At 44.9% G+C, this 19,992-nt stretch overlaps 2 protein-coding genes and 1 long non-coding RNA gene across 16 annotated transcripts in view; 2 read left to right on the forward strand and 1 right to left on the reverse strand.

Annotated features, from left to right (window-relative positions):
- Positions 1 to 118: 118 nt before the first annotated feature.
- LOC124526116 (uncharacterized) lies at positions 119 to 4,186 on the reverse strand. Of its 3 annotated transcripts, none has more exons than XR_006965621.1 (4): positions 4,120 to 4,186; positions 2,482 to 2,588; positions 1,608 to 1,713; positions 119 to 436 (listed from the first exon to the last, which is right to left on the reverse strand). It is a non-coding gene; the product is annotated as an uncharacterized LOC124526116 (long non-coding RNA). The 3 variants fall into 3 exon arrangements; XR_006965620.1 differs by lacking the exon at positions 4,120 to 4,186 and adding an exon at positions 3,729 to 3,962; XR_006965622.1 differs by lacking the exon at positions 4,120 to 4,186 and adding an exon at positions 3,729 to 3,962 and having other exon boundaries at positions 1,608 to 1,716.
- SS18L2 (SS18 like 2) lies at positions 4,138 to 10,983 on the forward strand. 2 transcript variants are annotated; one of them, XM_047098870.1, is made up of 4 exons: positions 4,138 to 4,301; positions 4,568 to 4,644; positions 6,710 to 6,831; positions 10,485 to 10,983. In XM_047098870.1, exons 1-3 carry the CDS (start codon positions 4,233 to 4,235, stop codon positions 6,795 to 6,797), a joined length of 234 nt encoding a protein of 77 aa, XP_046954826.1. In that variant the 5' UTR covers positions 4,138 to 4,232; the 3' UTR covers positions 6,798 to 6,831; positions 10,485 to 10,983. The 2 variants fall into 2 exon arrangements, with proteins under 2 accessions (XP_046954826.1, XP_046954825.1); XM_047098869.1 differs by lacking the exon at positions 10,485 to 10,983 and having other exon boundaries at positions 6,710 to 7,255.
- A 7,611-nt stretch (positions 10,984 to 18,594) lies between these two features.
- NKTR (natural killer cell triggering receptor) overlaps positions 18,595 to 19,992 on the forward strand; it is a 62,365-nt gene continuing 60,967 nt past the window's right edge. For 4 of the 11 annotated variants that reach the window (XR_006965699.1, XM_047099640.1, XM_047099641.1 and 1 more), the window contains exons 1-2: positions 18,768 to 18,878; positions 19,064 to 19,144. Coding sequence is in view for 10 of the 11 variants with exons in the window: in XM_047099640.1 (XP_046955596.1) it covers positions 19,087 to 19,144 (58 nt within the window). In the remaining variant the exon portion in view is untranslated. Of the gene's footprint in view, positions 18,612 to 18,767; positions 18,879 to 19,063; positions 19,145 to 19,992 lie in introns of those variants that run through there. The other 7 variants (XM_047099626.1, XM_047099628.1, XM_047099634.1 and 4 more) reach the window with 4 other exon arrangements.

Here is a 19,992-nt window from a genome sequence, read left to right on the forward strand (position 1 = left end):
TGCTCTGTCTCTCTCTGTCCCAAAAATAAATAAACGTTGAAAAAAAATTTTTTAAAAAAATGGCTAAGATGGTACATTTTAAGTTATGTATATTTTGCCACACCAAAAAAAAAAAAAAAAAAAGAAAAGAAAAGGAACTGAGAGTTTAGAGAGTAAGGAATAGGGTGAGAGCCACTAGAGAGAATAGAAGAGCTAAGACCAGGTAAGACCTTTGTAGGCCATGCTAGAAAGTTTAGGACAGTGGGAAACTGATAAAATTTATCTTGTGTAAAATCACTTTGGCTGCTGAAGTTAAGATCAAAATGAAAAAGGCTCACAGAAGCCCTGGTAGGACCAGCTGGGAAGCCAATGCAGTCATCTGGGCAAAAGACGATGAAGCTGGAGCTCGCTTAGACTTGGACTAGAGCGATGGTGAAGAGGAGGAGAACTGGACAGTCTGCAGAGACATGTAGGAACAAAATCAACAAGACGTGGTGACGAACTGGATGTGGAAGAGTAACAAAGTGGCTTCAAGGATAATGTCACTGTTCAGCCTTGAGTGAATGCGTAGATAGTGGAGGGGTTCCTAGATACAGAGAAACTGGAAGAGGATCTGATTTTGGAAAGAAAAATGATCTCTAGTTCTATCTCAGACAAGTTGAATTTGAGGTAGCCTAGAGACTTCTGGTCCAGATGTCAATGTAGGCAGTTGAACGTACAGGTACAGGTCTGGGCTAGACATCAACTTTTGAAAGTCATCACCACATGGGTAGAAACTGAAGCAGGCCTTACATAGCCAGAGAAAAATTACAAAATGAAAACAGATGACCTCCAGGGATCCCCACCTCCTGGTATTCACACTCTTGCGTGGTCTCCTCCACATTGAGTCAGGGTTGGCCTGTGTGACAAGTGATCATGAGGCTAGGTCATAAAAGGCACAAAAGATAACAGCAATGAGATTTGATTGGTAACAGAGATTGAAACCTCCTCACTGAATGTGAGGGAACCACTGGGATTCCCTCTCCAAGTGTATTCGCAGGTGAATGAAGACCTGTTCTTGTCACCACAAGTCATGAAAACAAAACTCTGGCTTAAATGGGGAAGGAAAAATTGGTACCAGACCCACAAAAACCAAGAGTTTTTGAATGTTGAGCCTCAGGCTCTCAAAACCTGCTATGTGAGTGCTTTATAATAGGGCTTTGTGCTCTCTGACGGGTGCAGATAGAGTGGCTCAGGCACCATAGTGGATTGGGCTACAGGGGTAAGATGTGGTGTCTGGAGTCCTAGCCCTCCTCTCCAATCTTTGGTCATTTTGACTCCAGGCTCCAGAGATTTTCTTTTCCAGCCTTCTTCATTCCTCTACTTCCAGGCTCACACCCTAGATTGCTGTATCACCACAGAAGAAGAGCTCCAGCTCTGAAGTTGTAAACGCGGACACCTGATCTCTGACTGTCCCTTGGCTATTCTCAGAATTCTGCCCACTGTTGCCTGGCCTGCGGAAGCCTCCAGTCCACTTGTCCTTCTACTTTGTTGTATGTATCACCTTTCTCCATCCACTTTATTTCCTTCTCCATCCACTGAAAGTGCAGGGTTTATCATTTCCATCACATTCTTCCCAATATGCTTACCTCCATTGTGCAGTTTTTCTTCTGTCACATCTGCCTGGGAGCACTCCAACTCAGGAAAAAAATCCAATCTTCTGGCTTCTCTAAATAAGCCCCTGAGCTGGAAGTGCTGCTGGAAAAAAAAAAATCGCACAACCATACAGATCAGTGCTATGTATGTACCTTGCCAGCCTCCACCAGGTCCTCAACACTGCCCGGCAGTCCCATGTTTGCTGAGTTGGCTCTGTCTCCAGCTCTCCCCAACACCCACCTCAAAATCTCCTGCGTGCTCCCCAGATCTACCACTCTTCAAGATCCCCCTAGCCTCCCAGGTGCCCCCTTCACCGAGGAAAGAGCAGCCATTAAAGTAATAGCCCTCAGTTCCCACCAACTTCTGTCCCTCTACCACCTTCTTTCCTTTTTCCCCTTTATTGCCAGGTTTCTTGGAAACAGTGGCCTGCTCTAAAGACTCCATTTGCTTCATCTTTCCTGTATTTCATAGTCCCTGGAAATTCTCACTTCTGCCTCACCACATCACTGAAACCTCCTTCATTAAAGACATTAAAGTTCTAGTCTTTACCTTGCTTGACCTTTCAACAGCATTTGTCATTGCTGTCCTGTCTTGCTTCCTCAGTCACTCTTATTTTTATATGACCCCCCCCACCTGATTTCCTCTTATATCTCTAGTCTCCCCACCCCTCCCCCATGCTCCTCTGTAGCCTCTTTTCCTTGGCCATGAGAGAAACCAAGTCACTCTCCTTGGGCAGTCTTATCCACTGCATGGTTCCATTTCCACAAGTGATGCCCCTCAAGGCTTATATCGCCAGCCCAGCCCTTGACCCTGAGTTCCAGACCCAAATAGCCAGCCATAGACTTCTACATCTCCGTCTGACATCACCTTGCATGCACGTGTCCACGGCTGAATTGATCACTCTCTCACTTCCAGTCCAACTTCTCCTTCACTGTCCCCTGTCTCCAAAAATGGCATCACCAGTCTCTCAGTTGCTGAAACCAAGACACCAGAAGTCATCCCTAATTACTCCTTCTCCCTCCCTCCTCCATTAATTCACTAAGACCTGGCAAGTCTATTCCGAATGTCTTTGAAATGCACACATTTTTCCACTCCTCCACCGTTTCCGGCCTGCACACCTGCAGCAAGTAGCCTTCTCTGTAGTTGTTTGTTTGTTTGCTTGTTCTTTAAGGAAAACTCTAAAATGCATCTCTGACTTCACTTCTTTTTTGCCTAAAACTGTCTATAGCTTCCATGGTTCCTAGGAGAAAGTCCAGACTCTGGGTACCAGTCACCTGGGTAACCTCTACTTCCTCTTCATATTGAGACATCTGTCTGTTTTCTGTGGAGCCTTTGGGGACTTTTCCCAGGGAGAGAGCCTTGCTGGGGTTAATAGTACAGGCTTGGGAACCAGGAAGCCCTGAAGTCCTGGTCCAGTTCAGGTATGTTGCCCCACTTTTCTCACTGGGTTTTACTCCTCTGTGAAATGGAATGAAAGCTGCCTCCTCACAGGGTTGACTAAGGGAATTGTGGAGGGAGAGCCCAGCAAAGTAGATGAGCCTGCTCTGGATCAGGGCCACTACTCAGGGAAATGAAGCTCTATGAGGCAGAATTGCGCCCCCTCCCCCCCCCCCCCCGATCCCTTTTGAGTAAAGGCTTCGAAGATCTTCCTCCTAAATGATGTGGCTGCTGTTCACCCTGTGCTGCAGGGAAATCCAGCCTTGTTCCCATGTCCGTAATGGATGGGTTGAACAAGAGAGAAGACAACCACTTCAGAGTGTCAGCGGTTGCCAGCAGTAACTATGTGGCCCAGGAGGGTAGGACCAGCTTCCTTCTTTTATCTTGCAGCAAGCCACCTCTGCAGTATGGTGCATAGGCAGTATGGAGTAGTAAGTTAAGAACGAGGGCTCTAAAGCCATACTACCCGTGTACAGATATTGGCTCTGCCCTTAGTGGCTGTGAGATCTTGGGCAGGTTACTTAACCTGTTTTCTCATCTGTAAAATGGAGAAAATAACAGTTCTTTTTAGGGCCGTAAACCTAGTGAGCTTTATTACTACCCAAAGGAAAAATAGGTGTAGATACAAGTTTCTTCCTCAGCAAAGAATAAAGCTAACAGCAGTGTTTTCCTACTACCTGCAGGGTTTGGCTTGGCAGGAGGCAATGGCCAGGGTTCACGTTCCAGACGCGTATCTGGAGGCACCAGAGTGATGTCGAAATAGGGAGGAGTGGACTTGGAGCCAGATATCTGGGTTCCAGCCACAATACCCGTGTGACCCAACGCAAGGTGCTCCTGCAGATAAACTACCCAGCGCCTAAAAGACCAGGAGCTGACGCCCGGCCCCGCCCCCGAGGCTAGCTCTCCAGACTGCGCAAATGCAATCGAGCGCCTACAGCGCTGAGCCCCAGGGGGCGGGACCGAGGCTGACGCTCTGACCATCGCTCTTGCGCGCCCAATCACAAAGGACGTTCCGTCTGTTCCCAGTCACCGGGAGGACCCAATCAACGTCGAGAGTGTAGGCCCCACCTAACATGGGTCCCCGCTGCAGTAGTAGTGCGCCTGGAGCTGCCGGTTGGCTCCGGTTTAGATGCACGGGGGTCCTAAGGGCCTGAGACCGGGTTCCAACCTGGCTTCTCGGGATGTCGGTGGCCTTCGTACCGGACTGGCTGAAAGGCAAGGCGGAAGTTAATCAGGAGACGATCCAGCGGGTGAGCGCTAACGAGGGCGGAGAGAAGTTCCTTGGTTGAGATCTTGAAAGGGTTCGGGTTCGGGAAGCTTCCTAGAGTGAGCAGCATCCCAGTTGAGGCTTGTGGTGGGTTTGCGTAGGGGCTTGGCTTGCATTGGTGTGGCGTGAGATCGGAACGAAGTCGGCAAGAACACTGGGGCAGTACAGCCCCGCATTGAAGAGACTAGGGGGCAGTGTGCCTGGCCGTCCCGATGACGCACTGCGCTGACCCTTTCTCTGGTCTTTCAGCTCCTGGAGGAGAATGACCAGCTCATCCGCTGTATCGTGGAGTATCAGAACAAAGGCCGGGCGAATGAGTGCGTCCAGTAAGTACCCGCCCCTCCTCCCAACTTTTGAGAGGAGGATAAACCAGTGTGGTGATACAGCAAGCTGACCTGAACTAGGAGTCTTGGGTGACTGATCTCCGATGAGGCTCAGAGGTTACTTACCTGCTCCAAACCAACAGACAGCACATTGTGAAGCCTGGAGTCAGATGTGGTACCCTCTTTGAGTTTGAATTATGCTCACTGCAAACTTCCTTCAGGTAGACATGTCAGTTGATGACAACAGGGGTGGGGAGAAGATCACGTGGAAAACTAGTCTCGGGAGATGAGCGCTGTGGCCCCTTGCTCATCATGGATCCTCAGCTCATCCTTTTTCTGAGGGGGTCAGACCATTTGACTGTTAAGTTAGTTCCCTTTCATTTTCTTTTTTTTCAACATTTATTTATTTTTGGGACAGAGAGAGACAGAGCATGAACGGGGGAGGGGCAGAGAGAGAGGGAGACACAGAATCGGAAACAGGCTCCAGGCTCTGAGCCATCTGCCCAGAGCCCGACGCGGGGCTCGAACTCACGGACCGCGAGATCGTGACCTGGCTGAAGTCGGACGCTTAACCGACTGCGCCACCCAGGCGCCCCGTTCCCTTTCATTTTCTAACTCGCAGTCTGTAATGCACACAAGGACCATAAAAGACTTACAAGTTAAGCCAAAGGCACATTCAGCACAGTAATTGAATGTGTTTTCTAGTTATATACCAAAATGAGAGAAAACAGTCTTTCTAAATGTAGTCCAGGAATTATGCTCCGTTTATTATTACATTATTTCATTCTAACTGAAGACATGTTTAAGAAAGCCATGCTTTTCCCACCCCCTAAAAAAATCACCCGCAATCCCTCACTAAATAGCTCAATGGAATAGTAGAGGTATCTTTGTGTAAGTCTTTGCATTTGATTCTGGCATCTGGCAATTTGCTTTTTTACAGTTTATAGTAAACTCTCATTTTTCTATATAGAAGTTGCAAAACATTCCATTTGGTGTAGCGATTCTCAACCTATGCATAAGAAAGTTATCAAAATTTCCTGGTGGGCTTTTTCACATTGCATAGGCCATGCTTCCTGCCCTCCTAGTCTGATTTGCCTTCCTAGGTAGAGAACTCTGTCACCTGATTGAGAATCACTACTATAGTAAGCTCACATTGATACCACAGAAGTGCTTTGTCCCTCTAAGTTTGTTCAACAGACATTCTATAAGTACTACTGAGTACCAGACACTGTTTCAGCTACTGGGGAATCAGTACCAAAACCAGCTTTGCTTTTTACCAAATCAGGTACCTTGTCTGCTCTTACAGAGTTTACATTCTAGACTCCAGAAGCTGGAAGGAGGAAATCATACAATTAGGCACATAGTAGTAAGTGCTTTGAATAAGAATAAACCAGGGTAAGTGAGGAAGAAGGGATGCCATTTTACAGAGGGTATATCTGATGAGACATTTGAACAGACACCAGAGGTGAGGGAGCCAGCTATATAGATTTGTGAGGCAGAGTCAGCATCAGGTGGAAAAGCCCCCTGGGCTGGGACACGCTGGTTATCTTCAAATCACAGCAAGGAGGACACTGCAGCCAGAACTCAGTGAGCAAAGGGAAAGTGGTAGGAGCTGAGATCAGAGACGTAACTGGAGGCCCCAATCTTATAGCCTTGCAGGCCATCAGAAGGGCTGGAAGAGCTCAGCTTTACTCAGAATGAGATGGGAGCTTTTGGAGGGTTTTAATCAGAGGTATTGCAAGTCTTCACTTATATTGTACAATGATCCCTTAGGTTGCTACTTAGGAGTCAAAGGTAGAGCAGGGAGACCAGTTATGAGACTGGCCCGATACAATAGCCTAGGCAAGAAGGGGAGTGGTTTGGCCCAGAGAGGTAGCCATGGAAGTATAAGTGCAAACAGGTAAGAAGCTGGATATATTTTCCTTGGTGTTAAATAAGGAGGTTGATGATACTAAATCATCTAAACAATAGATGAGCCATTCCACTAGGGTGGGTAAATTCCTTTCCAGTGTCTTGTTAGTGTTCAGTAAAAACAAGCCTCTGATTTTTGCCCGTTTTTTACCCATAGGTACCAGCATGTGTTACACAGAAATCTCATTTATTTGGCTACCATCGCAGATGCCAACCCCACCAGCCCTTCAAAACCAATGGAATAATCTTTCAGCTGGCTCTCATAAGGAGTAATTGAGGGTAACCCATTTCCTATGAAGTAGAGATAGGATCTTTACCAACTCAACTGCTTGAAACATGAATGAAACCTCTGTGACTCTTTTAAAAATGTGAAAAGGTGAAGAAAGCTACTAAGTTAACTGTATTCGCAGCGTAAATACTTATTTTAATAATTAAGCAGATTAAGTTGACTCCAGATGTCCTCTTTCCTGTTTGGATGTTTCGATAACAAAGATATCATGGGCATCTTCAATTCAACCTTTTCAGTTTCAACCTGAAGAGGAAACTGAATAGATGTTGGGCAATCAACAGGAATTGGCAAGACTCCTAACTGAGGCCCTGCCGAATGGATGTGTAACTGTGTGCTCCCTCCTAGCAGTTTGTAGTTGTGGACCTGACGATTTTTTTCAGGTTGCTTTGAAATAAAGCTCGCCTTTCCATGAAAGACTCCTATTGAGGTATAGAGGTTTTCATATAATAAGTGTTCCATTTGGTCTTCTGGAAAAACTGTGAGGACTTAAAAATATATGTAACAACGGGACACCTCTGTGGCTCAGTCAGTTAAGCGTCTGACTTTGGCTCAGGTCATGAACTCACGGTTCGTGGGTTCGAGCCCCGCGTCGGGCTCTGGGCTGACAGCTCAGAGCCTGGAGCCTGCATGGGATCCTGTGGCTCCCTGGCTCTATCCCTCCCCCCCACTCAACAATGAATAAATGTCTTAAAAATATGTATATATGTAACAACACCATTATCATTGCTAACCAAATCAATAGTAATTCTTAATTATTATTTAATATCATCTAATATTTTTTAAAATACTTTTTTTTTTTTTAATTTTTTTTTTCAACGTTTATTTATTTTTGGGACAGAGAGAGACAGAGCATGAACGGGGGAGGGGCAGAGAGAGAGGGAGACACAGAATCCGAAACAGGCTCCAGGCTCCGAGCCATCAGCCCAGAGCCTGACACGGGGCTCGAACTCACGCACCGCGAGATCGTGACCTGGCTGAAGTCGGACGCTTAACCGACTGCGCCACCCAGGCGCCCCTAAAATACTTTTTTAAAATATCTTTTCCCACCTATCTTTTTAAGGTTCTTGGCTGGGCCTCTATAATAAAAGACAGGTTAACAAAAGAAAAGCATATAAGTTAAGTTTGATGTGACATGGGAGGGCTTCATAAGGAAATGAAGACCCAAAAAACCAGTTAAACCTGAACGTTTTTATATTAGATTTGATGAAAAGTAGAAAGTTGTGGAAAACTGTGGGTGGAACAGTAGGGTATGAGTGCAGCGTAGTAAATTAGGGGAACTTAGCATGGCCTTTTCATTCAAAATCTCAGTGTCCCTCCTTTTTAAAAGATAAAGATGCTCCTTGCTTCTGGGTATAAGGAGGGCACTTCTCACATGGGGTCTCATGACCTTGCTTCTTGGGAGGTCAGAAAATCCTTCCAGCATCTCATTTTTCAGATTCCTTCAGCTTAAAATATTCAGTACACCAAGGTGTCACGTTTTGGAGTAGCATGTCCTGAACTCCATCAATTATCACAAAATGTCTTTTTGTTGACTTGTCTAACTCTGGGTCCAAACAAGTTTCATAACACTGCATTTTGTTGACATCCCTTAAATCACTGTAAAAATACTTAGCAGTTCCCCTTCTTGTCTTCATTGCCATTTGTTGGCAAAACTAGGTGATATGCCCTAAAATTAATCATGTTCTGGAGCTGCCTAGTTGCATCCCTATGATGTTATTAAATATGTCCCAGTATTGCCCACTTTTCCTGTAAACTGGTAGATCTAGAGGCTCATTCAGACTCAGATTCTAGTATTTTTGGCAAGTATACAACATAGGAGGTAAGAGGTACTTGCTTCTGCATTGTATCAGGAACAACCTGATTTATCCATCAAGTGCCCAATAGTCTTTGACTTAAGTTATGATCTACCTAGCTTTGATCTATTATTTCGTTAGGGATTGCATACCGGTGATTTTCTATTTTATCCCTCCTGCCTTTATTAGCTTTGTCCAATAAAGAACTTTCCCTCTTTGAGACTTCTCTGTAAAATGAAGCGAGGAGATTTTCCTAAGTGAACCCAAAATTAAAACCTCCAGTGCCTGGCTCCTTTTGTAGGAGTTAAGGGTTGTCACCTAGAGAGGCCTCATTTTGATTCCCAACTCTATCATAACCTCTGACCGCTGCTTCCTCACCTATAATACGATGATAATGAAAGTAGTATCTGCCTCCTGAGGTTGTAAGATTGAGGTAATGTGGTTGAGAGCTGGGCACATAGTAAACACTCAATGTGTGTTAGCTCTGATGTGTTATCTAAGGGCTCTGGCCCTTTCTGGCCCTTCTCTAATCTGGGAAGAAGCCAGTTCTTTGTTTCCTCATTCCCCCATTCTTCCATCCTTAGAGTTCTAGTCCATTAATGAACGACTCCTTCCCCCACTGTTCATGGGGTTGGTGCCCACACTCTATGCGATGTGGTCTGCTCATGGGCCTGATCTGTTTAGCAGATATGGTGGGCACAATGCAATGTTTTTAGTTTTGAATTAGGTGCTAACATTTAAAGAGGGTCTCCCAATAAGCCTGAATTTCTAGCAGTGCTGGGCCTGCAGGTCCACATGGCAACCATCGGCTGGAGTTGGATGGCAGTTTCCCCCTTTACTAGGCAGCTTGACCTGTTCACATAGGGCTTGGCTCGAGCTGGAATAAAAATGCCAGCTGATGTTTCAGTTTGGACCTCCCCTAAAACAGAGCCTGAGACAAGGTCTTGGGTGCAGATAGTTTATTTGGGAGGTGATCTCAGGAAACAGGAATAAGGCCATGAGGACGATGAGACAGAGAAGAAGGAAAAGCCACTAAACAAGTGTGTTATCAAAGTTACCGCTATAGGCAATAAAGGCTCAATTCTGGGGCAGGGGACAGAAGGATGGACCTAAAAGCATACAAACGTCTCAGAAGTGTCTGCCTGAGAGACCCTGGCTGGGGTTGCCTCCAGGGGAGTTAGCTCCTCTGTACTAACAAGCAGCCTTTGTGGCCAAGTGGGCCCTAGATGTCAGAGGAGGAAGAAAGTAAAAAGCTGCATGGCAGCCCCTCCGATGGGCTTCTGCTAGCACAATGTGAGTCTGACCTTGTAGGAACTGTCCACTACTGGCACGGGAGGCAAGGGTCTGTGACAGAGCACTGGAGGTTCCAGTGTATGGGTTCTGAGCAAGCCGGTGTGGCCTATGGCAGTTTAGGGTAGCTTCCTGTGTAGCAGGGGGAATAGCCATAAAGACAAAGTCCAGTTCCCCCTTAGAGGGAAGGAGTTGGTGACCTGCTGTGTTCCCCTCTTTTCGTCTCTTGGAAGGATATGTCAGTCTGCATGTAGACAACTGAATCAGGGCAAATCAGAGGCCTCTGGAAACAGCCAAGTCTGTTTAAGCCACAGTTTACCCGAATTGCCAGAAAATTGCCAGACTCTCCAGAGGGCCCTTTTCTGGAGAGACACACTGGAGAAGTTGGCACAGGCCACTTAGCTGTTATGGTACACGCCCCAGCCCGTCTCTACCAGTCTGCTTCAGAGGGAAGCACCTACCATCCCTCTTAGGGGACCCAGAACTCAATATAGTTGTGAAAGGTGATTTAAAAAGGTAAAGACCAAACCTGACCAGACTGTATTAACTGCTTTTCTCAGAGGATCTCCTGCTTCAAGATTAAGCCTCCACTCTGCCTGTCAGCCCTTTTCCAGCTCTTGGGGTCAAGCTGATCTCCCAAAAGCCGACATAGGGCCTGGGCCTTTCTCTTGGGTTTCCAAACCTGCTTCCCAGGATTTGCAACTGTGGCGACTGATGTCATTATCACCTTCTCCTGAGATGAGGATATGGCAGCTAAAACAAAGAGAGCAGATAATTTGAAGTCAGGTTTATTCCACAAAATGTTAAGCTATTTTTTCCCACTTCCTCATGAGGCTTTTTGACATTGCAGTCTGACTTTTGGGGACCGTAAGTAACAAGATGGCTAGGGAGGAAATGATGTTCAGTGCTATCTCATATACTCTTGATCCTCTGTAATAAACATCCATTACTAAAGGTGATCCTGACTATATTTCTTAAGCTGGACACATAGTATCTTCATTTTTGTTGTTACTCTACCTCACACATATATTGTTTTGATTCTATTTTAATAAAAGTGATTTTAAGAAGTTATCTGTTACCTCTTTTCCAAATGAAAATCCCACAGATTCTTCTGGAATCTAGACATTCCATTCAGTCACTGGGACATTTCTTTCCTTCCTAAATCTTTTCATCTTTTAAAAAAAATTTTTAATGTTTATTTATTTTTGAGAGAGAGAGAGAGAGAGCGCACTAGCAGGGCAGGGGCAGAGAGAGAGGAGACACAGAAACGGAAGCAGGCTTCAGGCTCTGAGCTGTCAGCACAGAGCCCGACACAGGGCTCGAACTCACAAACTGTGAGATCATGACCTGAGCCAATGTCAGAGACTTAACCAACTGAGCCACCCAGGTGTCCCGTCGTAAATCTTTTTAATAAGAGTCTAGGGCCCAAAGGGAAGTTGTTTGTTTTCATTTCTGTTTGTGATAAATTCATTCATAAAAAAAAAAAATACTTACTGATCCACTAGTGTGTGCTGAAGGTACTACAGTGAGTAAGCCAGACAATGTCATTGCTCTCATGGAAACTTTATTCTTATATAAAGAAGGCAACACGGTATAAATAACCTGTATTTCTGGGGGAGACAGGCAACAAAATATAAACCATCAATGAAAGCTTCACATGGCAAGAAGTGCTGTGCAGAGAATTACAAGGTAATGTGCTAAAGAGTGTCTGGGTGGCCACTTTAAGTAATGGAGTCAGGAATGACCCAGGGAGGTGACGTTGCAGCTGAGATATGAACAACAAGGAATCTGACACATGACCATCAAGGGACCCATCAGTGCAGGCAGAAGCAAGAGCTATGCAAAGACTTTTCATTCCAACTGGCTTTTCTTTTCTCTCTCTCTCTTGAGTCCATGTATAGAGCAGTATTCACCTATGTGGTCATCAATTCAATTAGAACGTGAGTTCTCGTTTGGCCAGGCCTGTGCTGGGTTCTCCAGTGAGGAAACTAGAGGAGACAGGGCACTGGGTCGTGCTTTCAGGGAGCTCCCAATAAGCCTGACAAGATAAAAGAGGCCTACACCCAGGCACGGATCAGGGCACTATGCAGGACTGAGGATGCTGAGAAATTGTCCATATATTGAAGCTGCAGGGATTCCAAGTGGAAACTAGCAAGTGCTTCTTACAGAAAAAGTCTATGCTTTTCCATTCCTGAGCACCCTTTTGTCTGCAAACAAAAAACTGCCCGTTGTAGCAGAAGCTACCAGCATCCCACCCTCATTTCTTGAACTTTATTTACTCTTTTAATTGTGCTGCAGCCAACTCCCAACAGTCCATATCTGTATCTTTATTCCTGAGGACTTTTTTCTAAAACTAGACGTCTGCCTTGCCCAGGCATCGTAGACCAGAAGAACCTGGAGATTACCATGCTGGCAACAGCTTCTCAAGTCAGGACTCTCAGTAGATGGAGTATTAACATCCCAGCTTCCTCACCCCTCCGTAGGGATAATTCCAAGATGTTTCTTGTGTACTAGTTGCCAGAGTTCCTCATCAGGATTAGGTTCTAATCACCCACTATGGTAGCCGGTTTATTAATAGCACACACTTTACTGCCTATCTTCTTTGTTTTGCTTCTCCATCCTCTGAATGGAGTTTCCTAGGGCCACTTCTTGCACTCAACTTGTACTCAAACCATCATCTCAGAGTCTTCTTCTGAAGGAAATAACCAAGATACCAGTTGTTTAATGCCTTACCCTTGGTAGGTAGACCCAGATGGACTGGCTTAGCAAATATAGCTTCCATTAGCACCAGAGCAGATAATTTTTTACCCAAACCCTGTCTACTTGCAAACATTAGTGTCTAGAAAAAGCATCATTAGGACCAAGTTACAGTTTGCAATCAGAGAACAAGTTGATCAACATAAAGTGAGGAACCTACCTGACAAGAAGTGCTTGTGGTCGTGAGTTTTTCATATGCATTTGATGGGAGCCAAGCTCCCTGCTGAAGAGGATGAAGCATTAGACATTTGTGAAAATACAATCACGCTTTAAAGCAAGTTAGTGACGGGGCGCCTGGGTGGCTCAGTCGGTTGAGTGTCCGGCTTCGGCTCAGGTCATGATCTCACAGTTTGTGAGTTTGAGCCCCGCGTCGGGCTCTGTGCTGACAGCTCAGAGCCTGGAGCCTGCTTCGAATTCTGTGTCTCCCTCTCTCTGCTCCTCCCCTGCTCATGCTCTGTCTCTCTCTCTCTCTCCTTCAAAAATAAATAAAAACACTAAAAAAATAAAAAAATAAATCAAGTTAGTGGCAAAAAAGCCACTTGCCTAAAAGGCCAACAGATGTGTAGTATCCACGATTAAGGTGACTTCTTAGTTTGCAGCCATTGCCTCAGTGGCCATTTCTGTGCTGCCATACCCCTGTGCTTCTCCTGGTAATTGGTGCCACCCAAGCTGATCAGTCACCGTATCTGCCCACTACTGTGACCATCAAGACTGATGGACATATGAACCTCATCAATTCAACAGATCTCTCGCTGGGATTTTTCTCACTGGTGCTGGCAGGAAAAGTGCCTTCCCCTCAGATTTCCAGGCTATAAGAATATATGCTGGGATCTGCCACAGCCATATCCCCTGACTCCCATGGGAAAGCCCATCTGCTCTTGACTAATATCATGAGAATGTCATTCTCTCAACATGCCCATTTTCCTGTAAAATGGAAGTCTACTTGTTTTCCACAAAAGAATAAATCTAGGATTTCAAAAAATGTATTTAAAAAATTTCAATACAGATATTGTTATCAAATTCTGGTAATACTTCTTTTGCTATGTTTAGGTCCTAAGGTTACCTCCAGGTTTGATGATTGGCTAGGAGGACTCACAGGACTCAGCATATATACTCATACCTATAACTTTTTACAGCAAAAGAATACAAAGCAAATCAGCAAAGGGAAAAGGCACATGGGGTGAAACCCAGAGGAAACTAGGTTCAAACGTCCCTTTCCCAGTGGAATCACACAGGATAAGCTTAATTCCTCCAGGGATGAATCATAACAACATGTGAGAAATGTCTACCAGGGAAGTTCGTTAGAGACTGAGTGCCAAAAGTTCTTACTGGGGGCTGGTCACATACGTATATATCCTCTGCCTAGTACATACCCAGTTTCTGGATCCACAGAAGGAAAACAGGTGTTCAGCAGATCGTTTGCTCAAATAGTTCGGGCATAATAAAGCATTCTAATCATTCAACTGAAGTTTTCAATAAGCATAGGAAATGGATTACCATTCAAGTTCCCTGATTCCACCCACAGAGCAGCCTTTTAGGCAGGCTTTTCTAAAGATAGCAGTCTTGGGCCTATTAATTCTTTTCTGCACAATTTCCTATTTAAGATATAGGATAGCCTTTAATTAAAAAATGGTATAAGCAAATAAGGTAGAATTGTATATGTATCTTCTCACTGGATTCCTTTTCTCCCTTTTGTTCACCTTTTTTCTCCTTTCCCTAAATTATAAAAACATAAAAGTTACTTTGGTAGGGATCCCTGTGTATTATAGTGGACATACTGAAGGAACTTAGAGGCAGTAGATAACCAGTACACCATACACTGGGATAATCATATGCCTTTTCCTTATTCTGTTAATATGATCAATTATATGAATAGATTCTCTGATCTTGAACCATCTTTGCCTTCCAGAGTTAAAGCCAACTAGGTCAGGAACATTTAGGGGTTTAAATGCTGCTACATTCTATTTCTTAATATTTTATTTGATTTTTAAATCTATGTTTATAATGAGATTGGTCTATAACTTTCTTGCCCCGTCTTTGGTATTGGTATAACAAGATAAGTTAGGTAGCTCTCTTTTTCCATTTTCTAAAATATTGTGATTGAGAAAAGATTATTGATCCTTAAGGGTCTGGTAAAATGTGCCTATGAACCAATGTGGAACCTGTGTTTTTCAGAAAGGAAGACTATGTTTGGTCATAATGGTTTTATTATGAGTCATTTCAAAGAAATATAAAAGTAGAGAACATAGCTTGCTCAAAAATCCCCATATACCTCTCACCTAGATACAATTATCAAGATTAAGCCACATTTGTTTCATTCATTATATCTAAAAAACAAAGGACATTTTCTTGCATAGCCAAAATGTCATTATCCTTATGTTCATTATTCATTATTAGATGGCTAACAAAATTAAATGTGTTTCCTTGTTTTCACCTACTATCTAGACCATTATCAAATTTCCCATCTGGCTATGTCAAAATGTCCTACACAGTTGTTTGGAAAGAAATTAGGGGTTACTAATTCAATTTTTTCAATGGTTGCTAGTTTATTTAGGCCTTCTATTTCTTTTGAGTCAATTTTGGCAATTTCTCTTTTCTAGAAAATTATGTTTCATCTAAATTTCCCGACCAGCACTCCTGATTAGTTTTGCCAGGGTCCTATCCATTAAAGTGCCAACTGCTGGTGTGATCCCACTGTAAAAGGCTTAAAACTCAGAATCAATACCTGAATATTCCTGCTACTAAGGTTCTCCAAATCAAGCCTGAGTTTGTAAACTCCTTGGATATGAATTTTCTACTCTGGAGGAAGAGGGAGGAGGTATCAGTCCTTTTGGCGCATGCTGGCCCTAGGCCTGCCTTCTCCCAAGAGTTCCTTCACCTTAACCACAGACTGAATAGCATACCTTATGCTCAAATCATGTGAAATATAATTTTAATTCACAGAACAGAATAAAAGAATTTTGAGCAAGGAGGGAACTTAGAATGTATTTCATCCTGCTTATTTTCCAGATGAAGTCACTGAACTCCAGGATCAAAGTGATTTGCCCCAGATCATTTGATCAGGAGACTTTACTGGAGGAGGAGAGGGGAGGAAGGAGACTGTAGTGGAGTGGCAAGATAAAAACGAATTCCAGGAGATTTAATGCATTTTAAATACTCCCCAAATTAAGTACACTACTACATTCCAGAGCCCTAAAGTCTAGTTACATTGAAGTCAGCTGCCCCAAAGCATAGTAATGACAAATTATTCCCCATGGCAATGCTTTTCTTTCTTCCACAAGTCTTTGTATGAAAGTCAGTTTTACCAACCCATTTCATCTCAAAGTAGGCAATGTACATTTCACGTTTTTCCAAACCTAACCCAGGACCACTAACTTCTCAATTCAGCCTAGGTTACAAATGTGAACCCCAGGAGACTGTTGCTTTGATCGAGATACTGGACTTTTAGAGAGGTGGAAATGGCAACCTGACAGAGACAGCACTTCCACTGTGGTGCAGAAAGTCTCTGTACTTTACAAGGTGGCACAAGTGCAAAAACAAATTAGAAACCACCTGAGTGACCCTGATTAAAAAAAATTTTTTTTTTACGTTTCTGTATTTTTGAGAGGCTGAGAAAGACAGAGCACGAGTGGGGGAGGGGCAGAGAGAGAGGGAGACACAGAATCCAAAGCAGGCTCCAGGCTCTGAGCTGTCAGCACAGAGCCCCACACGGGGCTTGAACCCACGAACCGCGAGATCATGACCTGAGCTGAAGCCAGACGCTCAACCGACGGAGCCATCCAGGCGCCCCGTGACCCTGATTTTTAAATTTACTGTAAAGCTACAGTAATCAAAACAGTGTGCCACTTCAGACTCATCAGAATGGCAATTATTAAAACAAAACAACAACAGAAAATGACAAGTGTTGGGGAGGATGCTGAGAAATTGAAACCTTGTGCATTGCTGATGGGTGTGTAAAATAGCGCAGTTCCTCATAAAAACAGAATGAGCTTATGACCTAGCCATCCCACTTCTGGGTATGTACCCAAAGGAATTGAAAATAGGCTCTCAAAGAAATATTTGTACCCTCCTCCCGATAGTCATATTATCACAATAGCCAAAAGGTAGAAGCAACCCAAGTGTCCATCTGCTGGTGAATAAAGAAAATATGGTATACTCACACAATGCAGTTATTATTTAGCCTTAAAAAAAAAAAAAAGAGAAGGAAATCCTGCAATATGTGGTAACAGGGTTGAAACTCGAGAACATTATGCTAAGTGAAACAGGTCAATCACAGAAAGACACATATTGCATGATTCCACCTGTTATGTGGTAACTAAAAGAGTCAAACTTATTCAAAGAATAAAATAGTGGTTGCCAGGGGATGGGAAGAGGGGGAAAGCAGTTGCTATCAAGGGTTACAAAATTTGACCTATGAAAGATGAATAAATTCTAAAAACTTGCTGTACATTTTGTCTACTGGTAACAATACCACATTGTACATTTAAAAGTCTGTTAAGAGGGTAGATGTCATGTTAAGTGTTCTTACCATAATAAAGTAAAAAAAAAAAAAAAAAAAGAGTGGTTGCCTGAGGCTGGGTAGAGGGGAGAATACAGTTGGATACAGAGTTTCAGTTTTCCAAGATGAAAAATGTTCTGTGGGTAGATTGGTGGTAATGATTGCACAACAATGTTAATGTACTTAATGTCTCCAAATTTTACACTTGAGTTAAATGACAATTTTAGGCAATGTGTATTTCACAGTTTTCAATTTTTTTTCAACGTTTTTTATTTATTGTTGGGACAGAGAGAGACAGAGTATGAGCAGGGGAGGAGCAGAGAGAGAGGGAGGCACAGAATCCGAAGCAGGCTCCAGGCTCTGAGCTGTGAGCACAGAGCCCGACGCGGGGCTCGAACTCACGGACCGTGAGATCATGACCTGAGCCGAAGTCGGATGCTTAACCGACTGAGCCACCCAGGCGCCCCTACAGTTTTAAGAAAATAAAACAAAAACAAAACAGTGTGGCCCAGGCATAAAGATAGGTACATGGAACAGTGTAACAAAGTAACTGCAGAAATAGAATAATAAGTGGTCGCAAAACCAAGGTAATTCAATTGATGAAACGCAGTTTTTTCAACAAAGGTGGTGGAACTACTCTGTTTTCATGGGGGAGGGGGGTGTCAAATGAACCTCAACCTCTACCTCGCACCACAATGAAAAGTTCCAATAGATCGTATTCTTACACGCAAAAATTAAGACTTTAAAACTTCTACAAGAAAACACAGGAGAAAATCTTCAGGAGCTTGGGGTAAGCAGAGATTTCTTAGCACAGAAAGAGCACAAACCATACGAGAAATTGATCAAGTGCCTTCACTAAAATTAAAAACTGCTTCGCACAACCACCGTCTAAACAACGAAAAGGTCCAGCTGAGGAGAAAACATTCGCAATTATATATGAAAAAAAAGATTTGTACTTAGAACATACACGTCTCACTCGTTTAACAAAACATTTGTACACAGAACTCTCGCATTCAATAAGACGAAAAGGAATAAAAAAACGGCAAAGGTCTTGAACTGACCCTTCACAAAAGTAGAATGGCCACGAACAGAAAACTATTCCGGGGACGCTGGAGCCAAAGAGGGAACGAACGCACATCTCAACCTAAAAGGCTTCTGAAATGAGACAGTCTAACAGGAGGAGACCGTCTTAACTACTCCTTGCGAAAAGGAAAACAGGCAAACAGATCGGTCGGTTGACTAGACGTCAACGACTTAATTTCTCACTGCTTGCTCACAGGTGTAGACAACACGGAAGCACCGCGACACCGGAAAAAGCGCGGACGCTCACGGCTCCAGAAGGAGGGCCAGAGGAAGTAGAGAGTGCAGGCGTGATCTCAGCTCCCAGATTGGGCGACTGACTCCGGGGCGGGGCAAAAAAGGACCAGCTCAGGTATGGGAGCTTCGGACCAGAAGCTCTTCTGGAGCCCCCCCCAGACACGCCCACCTGCGCGCGCACCCTTCAGTTAACCACCCCCCCCCTTGGAGACAGTGCTCTCGCGGTATTTGTCCCGACTCTCGCGGGGTTTAGCGTGGCACTGGGAGGCCGGGCCCCGGGGAGGGGGGTGGTGGTCGGTTAGTGGCGTTGGGCTCCGACCGCCGCGGTGGCATTGCTTTCTCCTCTGCTTACGGGGAGCTGCTCAGGCTGGAGGCTAACCAGGTGAAGAGCTCGCCCGCATGTGTGTGCGCGGTACTTGGGAGTCGGGAGGCCCGGCGCTGGAGGGGACCCCGTCTCAGCCTCCCGTGGTGTCGAGGCAGGCCGGCGCGAGGCGACCGTGGCGCGGGCTCCGCCCCAGCCTCCGCCCTAGCTCCCGCCCTGACCGCTTTCCTCCCCCTTTCTCCTAGCTCTTGCCGCCGCCTCGGTCGCGATGGGGGCGCAGGACCGGCCGCAGTGCCACTTCGACATCGAGATCAACCGGGAGCCGGGTGAGCCGGAGACTGGGCTCCTGCTGGGGCCTGGACCATCCCTGGGGAAGGAGAGGGGTCTGCCCTCATCAACCCTCCCCCAAGCCATTTTGGGAGCGGGTAGACGCAGTCAGCACTCCCTTGTCTCCTGAACGAAAAATCCATGGAAAGGAGATTTTCTACGGAAAATCTATAGCCCGGATCCACCACTCCCATTCTACTCGGAGTCCGGGCCTCGCCCTCCCAGACCCCTTGCGGGGACACTACGCCCTGCACCCCCGAACTGAGTGTTCGTACCATGCCTGGCGCCAAGATAAAGGGGGTGCAATCCTCGGACTTCTTCTCTCTCAGTGTCTCTAGGGGCAAACACTCCCAATTCCTGTTTCTTGTATTTTTCTCTCTGAGGTTTGGACTCCTATATTGTCTTTCCTACGCCTTGTATATATCATTAGTAGATTAACCCCACTAGAATTTTTCCTTAAGTATCTTTAGCCAGAATTTCTTGGTTCGTGGGAAAATTACTTTGTGAAAGTCTCGTGCGATACACCAAAGCAGTCTGTACCAACAGGCTTGCAGCACGAATGCACGTAGCATTAATGCTTCGCCTTTAGGGAAAGCAGCCGTTCGTGAGTATATTTTATTGAGAATAAAATGTTTTCTTCTGAAGAGTAGTTGCTACGTAGCAGAGCCTTCAGGATTCCGAACTGTTAGCCTTCCCCCCCCCCACCCCCGTATCTGTGACAGAAGTTTTAGTTGGAAAGTCTTTGTGCAGCGTCTTGTTCAGCAGATTCTTACTGAGATCCTGCAACTGTTCAAGACTGAGGACAGCAAGGAATAAAACAAAGGACTCTCTTCCTTGTAGTTTGTAT

This window comes from Lynx rufus, unplaced genomic scaffold, assembly GCF_022079265.1.
Source record: "Lynx rufus isolate CCGP_SWC_20201006 ecotype Redwood Valley unplaced genomic scaffold, mLynRuf1.p SCAF_5, whole genome shotgun sequence".
Taxonomy (NCBI): domain Eukaryota; kingdom Metazoa; phylum Chordata; class Mammalia; order Carnivora; family Felidae; genus Lynx; species Lynx rufus.

Excerpts from the sequence above, each read along its gene's own strand:
- SS18L2 (XM_047098870.1), top strand. The coding sequence starts at position 4,233 with ATGTCGGTGGCCTTCGTACCGGACTGGCTGAAAGGCAAGGCGGAAGTT. Across the intron at positions 4,302-4,567 it reads ATCAGGAGACGATCCAGCGG|CTCCTGGAGGAGAATGACCA; the intron begins GTGAGCGCTAAC and ends CTGGTCTTTCAG. Across the intron at positions 4,645-6,709 it reads CGGGCGAATGAGTGCGTCCA|GTACCAGCATGTGTTACACA; the intron begins GTAAGTACCCGC and ends TTTTACCCATAG.